At 38.1% G+C, this 12655-nt stretch overlaps 1 protein-coding gene across 6 annotated transcripts in view; it reads right to left on the bottom strand.

The window, feature by feature from the left end:
- Nucleotides 1–8698, bottom strand: part of fgfr3 (fibroblast growth factor receptor 3) — a 42921-nt gene extending 34223 nt beyond the window's left edge. For 5 of the 6 annotated variants that reach the window (XM_058796123.1, XM_058796122.1, XM_058796125.1 and 2 more), the window contains exons 1-2: nt 8130–8698; nt 2336–2560 (exon numbers count right to left, since the gene is read on the bottom strand). In XM_058796123.1, coding sequence (XP_058652106.1) covers nt 2336–2480 — 145 coding nt within the window. In that variant the 5' untranslated portion in view covers nt 2481–2560; nt 8130–8698. Of the gene's footprint in view, nt 1–2335; nt 2561–7796; nt 7833–8129 lie in introns of those variants that run through there. The other variant, XM_058796124.1, reaches the window with a different exon arrangement.
- Between the last annotated feature and the right edge of the window lie 3957 nt (nt 8699–12655).

Below are 12655 nucleotides of genomic sequence, written 5' to 3'. Positions count from 1 at the left end.
GGTCTTACAATGTATGGAAATGTAAGTAGTATGTAATAAGAAGGACTTGCAATATAGAGTCTATCTAAAACATAATGAAGACTTTCAGTAACAAACACATGCACACACACACACACACACACTTATGCACCTGCGCATCAAGACTTAATTCACAGATTAATGAATTAAGACCTGATATTCTGATTTATAAAATGGATAGTTCAACATTTGATTCTCACTTCTGATTTGAGGAGGTTTGTGTTAAATTTATCACAACATCTACTTTACTTCATATACAGCTGCATGCTGTGCCTAAGAACACATCTTACTCACGTTAACATCACTGTAATGTGCGGCCTCTTGTGGCTTATTGCTTTAATCTGTCTGTCTGAAATGATCAATTTAAATTTACTGTCTCTGGATACACAGACCTAAAAAGATGAATAGAGGAATAGAAAGAAAAAGAGAGAAAAACAGGGGATTTGGTGGTTAGGATTAGAAGTGAAAAGGAGCTGGGTGGTGAAGTGTTTGCAGGTTCTTGTCTCATAACAATCCCTCTTTGTTTATGCTGTGGTTTTGCTGAAGACTTTTTGCATTCTCTCCTTTGGACCATGTGTGAACATTAACTGTAATTCTCTCGCCGTCTCCCAATATTTACCTGCTATCACTATGAGAAATCAGATCCAACAGCAATCAGATGATCTCTCCCAACACACACTCACAGAGCGGAGAAATGGGCCAAGAAAGCATCAAGCTCCTTTCTATTTTCTAAGTGACTGTAACATGTTTAGTAGAGCCATCTAGGATCCAAAAACAACAGAAACTCGGGTGAACTCAACCAAGAAACCTGTCTTTAACAATCAACTGATAATGATCAACACCTCTCAACAACATGGGCTCTCATACCAGCCCACATATGCAGAAAATTCAGACGCTATCTGCCTGGAGTGATGAGCTATTATTGAGTCCACACACACACACACACACACACACACTTAGCTGTCATGTAATCCACTCTGCAGGGCCTCATCTGTCAACTGCGGGATAATAAATCAATGGCAAGGACAAAGTGTGTTTAAATAATATCAGCTACACAAGTGTTCATTGCAACAATACCCACTTTGTGCCACTGTACAAACTCAGCCAGTTACACACTGCCCAATCAAAGAGGCTGTAACTTGAGCTCCTTAAGAACACAGAATTGTGACAACCCATTCATTTTCAGCATGTGATAAATAATAACAAAAAATCCTATGTTTTTTTTTTTTTGAAAGTGTCCAAAAAATACATTTGAGAAGTGCTTGCACTGAAAAAAAGGTGTGAATCACACAGGTAAGTGAAGCCTAAATCAATTTAGATCCTTTGATGAAGGTTTACAGATTTCAAAAAGAGGAGATGCAAAGATTCAGATGAACTAAAATGAATCACTTAGTATAGTGAACACAGCTTGACTGATTCATTTAAGAGAATCGACCCATTCATTTTAAAACGAACATCGCTGTGGCCTCTACAAAACCTACTGTATACCTACTGTAGGTGACAAAATATTTCAGAGCAAACAATAAATGTAAAAATGTACATTCACTATAGAAATGACCAAGACCTTTCCAGTCATTTCAGATCATTTTGTGTTTTTATAATTGTTCTGATTCAGACTGATTCACTAATGAATCACTCATTTGTGAATTTGACAGATTCATTGAACATAATCTGTTTATTCAGAACAGAACAAAATATTCACAAATCAATCTTGATATATCTATATACCAAGTATTTCAGAGCAAAACACTATCATTCAAAAAACTGGGGTCAGTAATACTTTTTAAAGAAATTAATACATTGATTTAGCAAGGATGCAGTAATGTTACGAAAGATTTCTGTTTTAAATAAATGCTGTCCTTTTGAACATTCTATTCATCAAAAAAATCATGAAAAATGTGTTTTCAGCTTTTCAACATTGAATCACTTCAAAATGATTCTTAAGCAGCAAATCAGCATATTAGAATGATTTCTGAAGCATCGTGTGACAATGAAGATTGAAATAATGGCTGCTGAAAATTCACCTTTACCATTACAGGAATGAATTAAATTTAAAAATATATTAATACAGAAAAGATTTATTCTGAATTACAATAATATTTCACAATATTCCTGTTTTTACAGTATTTTTGTTCAACTAAATGCAGCCTTGGTGAGCACAAGAGACGTATTTAAAAAAAAAAAAAAAAAAAACCTTACTGACCCCAAACTGAATGGTTTGTAAAATTCCCGACTTTTCCAGGCATGAGTAAAAACACTCTGATATTTCCTGGTTTTTGTGCGCATGAGACAGAGAAGGTGAGGTGTAATGTCTGACCTGTGGGCTCTGGGGACAGTAGGTGGGCGCTGTACACCGGAGGGAAGATGAGGGCCGCGAGGTACAGAAGGAGACAGAGCGGGACCATCCCGGGCCGAATGACGCAGGGACGAGTGTCCTCACCACGGAGACCAGACTCAGACATCCTCCACCGTTCCACACATGCTGTCAATGTAGCGCTGCCACACACACACAAACACAGTCCTGTCGCTGCCTGTCCCCCACCTGAAACACAAAAACATAATCAACAATCATAAGAGGTCAAATAGAGAAAGAACACAGAACAAACACTTCATATAACAGTATAAATAGTAAAAATGCTCACAGACATTCAATAAAACTTAGGCCTGTTCCTTGTTATTTTGACATGGGACACATTTTTCAAAACACTCAATTGAAATTCTGTGCTGATGTGCAAATGTCTGCAGCAGTCTCTCTGCGTAGTGCGTACACTGTAAATTGAAAAATAAAGTGCGACGACCACACACAACTGCCACGAGCAAATGAAATGGAGAGATTTTATATTATATGTCCCGCACTAGTTTAGACGAGACTGGGATTTGTTGTAAACTCTCTTTTGCCGTCTTACTCTCCCTTTTTTTCTTCTTCTCTCTGGTCGGTCTACTCTGAAACACGTCTTTCACTAAGCTAACACAAACACACTTATCTCTCTAAAGAAAACATATGCTCCCCTCACACTCTGTGACTTGTGTGTGTGTGTGTGTCTGTGTCTTGCCACATAGAGAGTTTACATTAGTCACAATAAAAGGAATGTAAAGAGCTTTAAATAAACACACACACACATACATACTGTAGGCTGTATGGTTTGATTCCCTGCTGAGAGATTTTCGCTCAAAGACGCTGAGAATTTGAGAGGACTCTTGTGTTGCTTTAAACTTGAACTCCTGTTATTTCAGAACAGCCTTGGTTTAGACACACAAAATGTTTGCGTTAACTTTAAACGGTGGCATTCTTCTCGAACGAACACACACACTCTCCTGAGGCTTGTGTGGCGCTGTTTTTCTTTCCCTTGATGAGCAGACGCTTGATTCTTGGTCAGCACATACTGAAGAGAGAGAAAGAGAGAAGCCGGGCTGGTGTGTTGAGTAACTCAGTGTTTTCTCTGGCCGGCGGAGCAGGAGCGTGTACTGTGCTGTGGGCTGATAGTGTATCAGCACTTGCTGTTGTAGGAGAGAAGGGTATATTTGTGGAGCGTATTTCTGGAGTGGGTATCGTAGGTGTGTTTTTTGAGCATGTTTCTGGAGCCATACTATCTTACAGTACACTCTAAAAAAAAATGGTGCTATACAGCACTAAAAGTGGTTCTTGGCTCGTAATCATATGGGAACCACTTTTGGTGCTATTGAGCACCATATCTTTAAAGGTGCTATACAGAACCTTTGTCAAATGGTGCTATGTAGAACCATAAGAGGTGCCATATTGCATTGTATTTCTTCAACAAAAATGGTGCTAAACAGCACCAACAGTGGTTCTTTGGCTCGTAAAGAACCTTTAAAGGGTTCTTTGTACGGCAGTGGTGCTATATAGCACCTTAATCACCCCAAAGAACCACTGAAGAACCATACAGGAGCTTAACAGATTATGTATATGGTAGCGGTGCTATATAGCCCCTCAGTCATCCCAAAGAACCGGTGAAGGACTGCTGAAGAACCACTGAAGCACCAAGATTTGGTGCTATACAGCACCAAAAGTGGTTCCCCTATGATTACGAGCCAAAGAACCACTTTTAGTGCTATATAGCACCATTTTTTTTTTAGAGTGTAACAAAGCTTAAAAGTAGGGGAGAGACCTAAAGCAGAAACAAACTCTGATATATTCTTGGAAAAGGCCTTATCTTGTATTATTATTTATGCATCTTTTTGGAGTATTTGATTCTGATTGGTTGATCACTGCATTCTGTGGTACAAGACAGCTAAACTAATTGACCGTTTAACCAGGCAACATTTTTTTTTGTTCTGTTAGACTAACTACACAGTTTCTTTCTCCTGCATAATGCTATAATTTCATCTCAAATGACAATTTATTTATTTATTTGGGGATAAGCAGTGTAATGAATGGGATAATGTGCAGTAAGCCAGTCATTATCGCAAAAATAAACCTCTTTGTGGTAATACAAGACTATCCTGATCACCCTGTCGTGGTTTATGTAGCGATAATGAATGAATGATTGTACAATATCTGTTACTTAAAACAACGTGGTGTAGTATGAATACTGAACTGTGCCTGCTTGTATCTTAGCTATGCATTTATAATAAGCCATTTTAACACATACCCTTCAAAAGTTTATGGTCTGAAAGTTTTTTTTGAATGTTTTTTGAAATAAGTCTCTTAGGCTCACCCAGTTGATCAAAAATCCAGCAAAAACAGTAATATTGTGAAATATTTTTACAATTTAAAATAACTGTTTTCTATTTTCATAAACTTTAAAATGTAATTTATTCTTGTGAAAGCAAAGCTGAATTTTCAGCATCATTACTCCAGTCATCACTGTCACATGATCCCTTAGAAATCATTCTAATATCCTTGAATAGAAAGTTCAAAAGAACATAATTTGTTTCAAAATAGAATGTTTTTGTAACCATTCATTCTAAGTAAATGTAATAATTTGACCCCAAACTTGAATGCATATACTTCTGTGCAAATGAAACTTTAGGGTATAGGCAGCTGGGACTGTGTGACATGACGGATGTGTGCAGCAGTGTGTTGCTGTGTGGTGTGTAAAACTCTAACTCTCTCAGAAGAGTCAGTGTTTATCTAGGGGATTACTGAAGAATTTGATTTGGACTCTATTGAAATATTATGATTATCAGCCTAGACAGTAATTCAACATTAGCTACTATGTTTTTACTGTCTGTATCTCCTTTTCCGTCTCTTACTTTTAGACCCCTCAGTCAACTTTGATACAGAACACATATTGAAGTATAAAAAATATAACGATCTTTTAATGGCAAGCAAACAACTACAGACCTGAATAAGGCAGTGCAAGAATATTCTGTCAAATCCTGGGCGTTTATGTGTGTAATGTCTAATAATTTTGGGTGAAAGAGGGTTTTAATAGAATCCTATCACACACTAGTCACACCTTGCAACATATCTGGGACTCAAAAATGTCAGTAATCTCCAGTAATTGTGCAGCCATGTCAACGGCCAGCCCAGCCTAAAATCTGCCAATGAAAATAGGGATTAGGAGGGAGACAGAGCAAGAGAGTGATAAAGAGTGTGAGAGAGAGACAGCAGATGAAAAGCTGAAGTCTGAGGTGTCTCTATTAGAGTTTGGCTGTAATCCTCTTCCGAGGACTTCACTCGCCCTCCTGCGGTTCTCTGAGAGCTCTGTCAGCGCGCGTGTGGGAGTGTGTGAGGCTACGGGTTTGTGCATTGCTTCAGTGTAGACAACTGAATAAAGGTGAGAATTAAACTCCCTAACCCACCCTTTTAAACATCCCCATGGAGGAACACAGACAAATCAAAGAGGACCAATTTACAAACCACATTCACAGATGTCACTGTGAAATTATGGGTTTCTCCAAACTTCTCAGTCACTGACTTTTCTGTGCTTTCTAGCATTAAACCCATCATCTCATATGCTTACATAAAGCGTCTGGCATGACACTGTCCACAAAAACATTCATAGAAAAAGAAAAACATGAGGGTAATTAAAAACAGAAGGATGAAAGAGCGAGAGAGAGCAGTAACATTGTCCATTGTTTATTGTATGCCTCGTTTTCATTCATGCTGTTTTTAGCCCTTGGACTGCATTGTGCATTGTGTGTAAAATCATCTTGTGCACATTTTTTTGTTGAGGTTTTTAATATATACATTAGATTAATCTCTTACCGGTAGCTAAGGTCTAAAGAAAGCATAAGAAACTTTAGAGAAATGAGAAAGTTTGATGACATATATTCAAGACTTCAACTCTCAAACTTTCGACAGTCCACAGAGTAGCGTATTGATTTTGAGCCAGCACCAGTCCGCTGAGGGTCACAATTAGTCGAGGTTCCAACTGAAAAGAGCTTATTTTTTCCCTGATGACATGACCTCTCACATTTGAGATGTGTGAATGCCTTGGAGAGACCTTTACTAGTTCCACTAGGGCTGGTTTGAAAAGTGCACGGGGCACATGACTAGAAAAATAATGATTATCACTCCCTCAAAAAAGGTGCAGTCATTTCTGAAAGTGGGAGATTGTTATCATAGGTTCAACATCCAAGCTCTTCATCCTTTTAATCAGTTGTTTCTACTATACTGAGTTTTCAGAGATTCAGAGACTAATTTCCTAATCAGTAAATTGTTCATTTCACTGAAAAGCGGAATTGAATTGTATTGTAGCTATCTGACAACCTGAACTGACAGCAAGAAAGTTCGTCCTGTCAGCCATTAAAAGCCCAAAGAAACCTTTATAAACAATAGATCTGCTTAAAATAATGGTATCATCGAGATTAGGGGAAAACCTAACAGTTTACATCCTAGTTCAGTTCTCACCACGGACTCCAGTCGGGTTTGAATGACTCTAGTACATGAGGTGGCTAATTGCCCCCAGTAGCCCGCGTTAACACCTCCAGAGACTCTAATTCACTCCGATAGCTACAATTGGTTTCAGATGGCCCGTGGGTACGGCGGAGGAAAAACTGGTGAGGTTCCCTTCAGTGTGAGCTAAAAACAACACAAATGAAGCCCTGCTGAGGTGGCCGCAGAAGAAATGGATGTAATTTTGGTTTTAAAATGCGTCATACGTCAAGCTGTAAAGGGCTTAGTCTCTCATCAGAAAGACACGCCAAGTGAATGACCGTTAACAAGTTATTGAGTTTACAACAGGTAAAAATATAAATGGCTCTATATAAGGTCTCTAAAGGGAATAGTTATAAGCAGTTTTGTGTTAAACTCATGCTGCACGAAGGATCGGTTGATACAAGCGCCCTTGACTGTGTTTCCCGTCACCTCACATCCCACGGAGGGTTTCAGCACCATTAAAACACCTACACCTACATGACAAAGACCAGCTGCTGACGAATTAAAGGCTGGTTTCTGACTCGCGCTTCAGGAAACGAATCAGTTTCACAGCTCAAATCGACTGTCCACACAACAGGCTAAATTATACACCGCAAACATATTTAATTGAGCCATACTGTGAATTATTTCAGCACAGGTGCGGCTTCTCCTCGCGACTGGTAGAGCAGCTTTGGAGCACGCGGTACTCATACTCACACACGCACAAACACACACACACACGCCACGCAACACCTGTCCGACTGTAAGCGATACGGGCACACACCACATGTCACCGCAGCTCACTTCTACACTAAAACTTTGTTTCCATTCAGAATGCTTTGATTGAATCAATAGCCCAATTGAAAAACACGTTTTGGAACTGGAACAAGGAAACAACTAAATATGAGGAATAAGACTATTTCCTACCCCTCAAACGTGCCTTTACATAGCCTACCTGATCTGATCAGCTATGTCTGCTTCAGAGTCTGTGTCAAAACGCAATGCTACATAAAACTGGTAAAGTATGCAGATTTCAGCTTTTATAGTTGCCTTTATTAGAGACGGCTCTGATGCTGCTTTGCGTCCATGTAAATGATGCAGCATGAGCGCAGCCTTAAACTTTGTTATTCTCGTGATGGAGTATGCATTTTATAACTTTATCTATTTTTTATTTCATTTTAATATTTCAAAATTCACGTTTCTATATTCATAAGAAATTATTACTTGGACAACTGTAAAAGACAATATGTAATAATAAGAATTATAATAATAATAATAAACTCCTCACCAAATTTCTTCTGGACAGTAATCCTTTTCGAGATCAAAATAAAATAGGTTTATCGGCTTTTTGAGAAAGCTTGGTCTGCGGGGTCCTGATGTTTCGTGAATCACATTCAGGGGGCAAATCATCCAAATACACTGAAGTTTCCAAATCCAGGCGTGAAGAAACTCTGAACTGACTTGAAGTCAGTGCAGCGTTTGAGAAGCAGCCGTATTCACACACAACCTTGAGCTGTCCGACTCTGTCCAGTCCTTAAACCGCTGAAAAGTGTATCAAAAGCACACTGGACTGTATTATCTAAAGGAGCACCAGTGTAGTTTTGGCTCGTTAGAAGGTCTCGGGTTCCTACGGAAGAAGCTCCGCTCTTCTGCGCTGCGCTGTCCGGGCACAACTGCTCCGCTGCGCCGCTGGGTCTGTTGTGAAGTGCGGGGCGTTTGGTGCTGTGTGAAAGCTTGGCTCACAGACTCCCACTAACAGTTTGAGCACCGGGCTCTGGAGAGAGGGAAAAAATTAACTAGGATCGGATTTCAAACCGCGTCCCTGCTGCGAGTGCAGTGCTCGCCGCCTGCCGCCCCCCTCGCGAGTTCAGGGCAGAGAGAGAGAGAGAGAGAGAGAGAGAGAGAGAGAGAGAGAGAGCCGCAGGCGCCTCCCACACCAAACCCGAATATTCAATCAACTTACTCACTGTCAAATTAGCTGCGCTCAGCGAACTCAAACCGCGCTACGGACCAAGGAGAGAGTCAGCAGAAAAACAATTAAAAATAGCAAAGATTCTGCTGTTCATACTCTTTTTAGGGTGCGAATTTTAACGGGGTTTGGGGGGCATGACAACGTTTCAGTAAGAACAAAAGTTTGAATACAAGTCAGTGAGGGCTAATGTGCACGCTCACGAAGATGCTGCCATTGTTTGAGGAGGTAACCAGCTGTTCAAACGCCTGGTTTATCGGGCAATACGTCGACAAGGGTAGCTAAAAGTGTTAGGCTATTTATAAATATATCACAACATTTTTTTTGGTTTAAAACGGCGTTAAGATTAATTTGTAACTGCTTTTAGAACGCTGAAAGACTATTCATCTTGCGCAAGACCAACAATTACTGACAGAAATCCTTTAGGCTACAAATCCCACTGACAACCCTCTATGGCAGGGGTTTCAAACTCAGTTCCTGGACAGCCGCAGCCCTGCAGAGTTTAGTTCCAACCCTGCTCCAACTCACATACCATGTAGTTTTCAAATAAGCCTTAATGACTTGATTAGCTGGATCAGGTGTGTTTAATTAGGGTTGCACCTAAACTGTGAGAGGAACTGAACTGAGTTTGACACCCCTGCTCCATGGTATACATTATTTTCTAACTATTAAATATTTTTTTCAAATAAGTTTTTATTACATGAAATAGCTTCAATTATGCAAATCAAAACAGATTTTTGGGAAAAAAAAAAAAGATTTTGAGGGGTATTTAGGAAAACGTTGCCATATGGCAACAGTGTACCACAATGGAAAATGGCCAAAAATGTAGTTTTTCTATCAAATTATGATTTTCTTTTCGATTGAAATGCACATTTATTTTAGAAATTGATGCACCCAATCTTAAATTCCATCAAAATCTGCCACGCACATACAGACACATATACACACTCTCATCTTTACAGTCACTGAAGGCCAACTCATCCTCATTATCATCACATGGAAGTGCCAACTCTGCACTCTTCCTATTGCCCTTTCCGTGAAATATTGCTGTATTCATTTTCTGAAAAGAATAAGTCATTTTCTTAATCATACATCAGTATAAATACAGTAAATATCTGCAATCATATTATTGATGTTACTATCTGTAAAAAATCCCAATGGGGAAATACATTAATTAAATTCCACTGTGGAACAGCATTGCCATATGGCAACGTCAATATTTTCTCAATTTACAGCAAAACTATGTTAGACAGTGTTGATTTTTGAATAAAAATATGTCATTTACTAACCAAAGAAAGAAAAGAAAAAAAACCCTTAAGAAGAGCTGTTCAGAAATGAGGTTATAACAGAGCAATTTCTGGAGCACTTCAACAAGTAGGTGTCTTCCATGTGAGGGTGAACGTGGGAAAAAGTGTTTTGGAAGAACCTTCAAATATCATTTGACTTAAAAACAGCACATCATTGACTACCTTAAGGCCGGCTCTTTTAAATACCACATTGCAATACATTGTATTTTTTTTTTTTTTTTCAGAACAACAAGGAATTAAGCAGAAATTAATTGTTGCCATATGGCAACGCTGTACCATAGAGGGTTAAATAATCTGCACACTGATTATGTTTTAAAATGTAACATATAGCGTTTATAAATGTAAACACAGATCATTACTGCATGCCCCTCAGCCCATATTTTGCAGTAAAGAAAGCAATTCAGCATTTAATGTGGGTAACTAAAATAAATACCTAACGTGCAAAAATGTTTCTGGCTGTCTGTCATTTCATGTCACTGACTAATTCTCTGACAAATCACATGCTGTTGGGAATAAAAGCACAGTGCGGAACACTCCTATAGAAGCATGATTTACAATTATTCAGTTTTAACTGTAATATTATACCCCCAAACTGAGGCCTTCTCTTGTATGTTTTGATTCTTTAACCTGCAGACATCTCAAGCTGCTGTCATTTCTTCAACAGAAACCAGAAATGCAAGTGTGTGTGTGTAATTACAGGCTGTCTGATCAGGTATTTCAGCTTGCTTATGTATCTGTACAGGTGTGTGTGTACGGTTTGAGTTTCTGTCATTGTGTGTTGATTTTTCTTGTCATAAAACTGTCATGTGTCTCCTGAAGGCTGATTAGCCGATCACCAAGTGTCGTCAGAGTCGTAATTCTGTAAAATAAGCAGCAAAACAAAGTCTCAATTACTTTTAAAGCTACAAACATGTTTGCAGAGAGAACTTTATGAGACCATAAAGAGAAGAAACGTCTTCTTAATTACCAGAGGAGTGTGTATACGTGTGAGAGAAGCAGAGACAGAGGGTTCTTAGTAGCTGTCCATCTGTGTTTGTTTTAAGAGGACGGCTGTTAGCCTGTGAGTGGTAAAATCAGCATGCAAACATGACGATCCTCAGTCACATCAACACTGTTCTCTGACACCAGGGTTAAAGACATTCAGTAAAAAGACACATAAACATCACCCATTCAATAATAACCCCTGTTAGCCTATTCAAAATGCTATCCTCTGTGAATACTAATGCAGTGTCACTATCATTATATCTATTAGAGACTTGAGAAAGAAGATTGATTTTATTGATTGACAAGTTAGATGCAGCGCTGTTAGTGATGACTTCTGACCCCGGCAAGGGTGTTTATGGGAATTTTAGTGGCTTGTTGGCAGCATGTGGTAAAAATGACTGCAACAACTGTAAAGGCTGAACGAGGGAGAAGATATATGATCAACGACTAAAATGTATTTCCAATGTCTTACAGATATGGTTTCAGTGATCGGACAAAAAAAAAAGAAGTTTTTAGCCCTAAAAAAAGTACTTTTAGCCCTGTATTTTGTGTAATGATGTTTAATTGACCATGATCCCAGTCAACCACTGTCAAATGGCTCTATTAGAAATAAATAATTTTCTAATAATACAAACGTTCTATAAAGTTCAAAAGATCAGCGCTTATTTGAAATGCAAATTTATTGAAAAATGTAAATGTTTTTATTGTAACCTTTGATATATATATATATATACACACATTTATATTGAATAAATGTTTTTCTTTTTAACTTTCTGTTCAAAGGATCCTGAAAAAAAACCTTTTTTTCGAATCTGTTTATAATAAAAATTTATTAAGCACCAAATCTTTGTACAATATATTTATACACACACAATTATTTTGACAAAAATGAACTGTAATAAAAATTAATTACAAAATAAAATTTAATAAATATACATATATAAAATAGATGTATATGTATATAATATAAATATATGTTAAGTTATAATAATAATTAAAATAATTAATTATATGTATTTATTTATTTGAAATTTAGGTGGTATAGCAGGCAGTAATGTTATTATCATTATTAATATTATTTGTATTTATTCAGAACTTAGGTGGTGTAATCAAGCAGTAATTATTATTATTATATGTATTTATTTGGTGGTATAGTCATGCAGTTATTATTTAAAAAATTAAATAAAAGCCCTGACCAGTGTCAGTTTTTTTTTTTTTTTTTTTTGATGTATATGATGTAAAATGTACATTATGTAAAAGAGAATGATGCTTAAGTAAAATGAGCATGCTTGTAGAGGGAAAAAAAGCAGCCCAAGGCCATACAGAATGCAACGTCAGACATTCTGAGACCTAAAGAACTGAACGAATGTGTGACCTCCACCCCAAGAGCCCAGTGAACCCCTGAACTCTCTCCCCAGATTCACCCCTCAGTGTAACCCCAGCCTCTGGCTACAACACACAAAGGAGCGGAGGTGAGGACGAGGGCCTCCCTTCACAAGAGGTTGAATATTAAACTGGGCTGCAATTATCCTCTGAAAAACACTGTTCATGGAT

The sequence above is a fragment of the Onychostoma macrolepis genome, chromosome 13, assembly GCF_012432095.1.
Source record: "Onychostoma macrolepis isolate SWU-2019 chromosome 13, ASM1243209v1, whole genome shotgun sequence".
NCBI lineage: Eukaryota > Metazoa > Chordata > Actinopteri > Cypriniformes > Cyprinidae > Onychostoma > Onychostoma macrolepis.
Note: the sequence above shows the minus strand (reverse complement) of the source record. Positions and strands in the feature narration are given on the sequence as shown.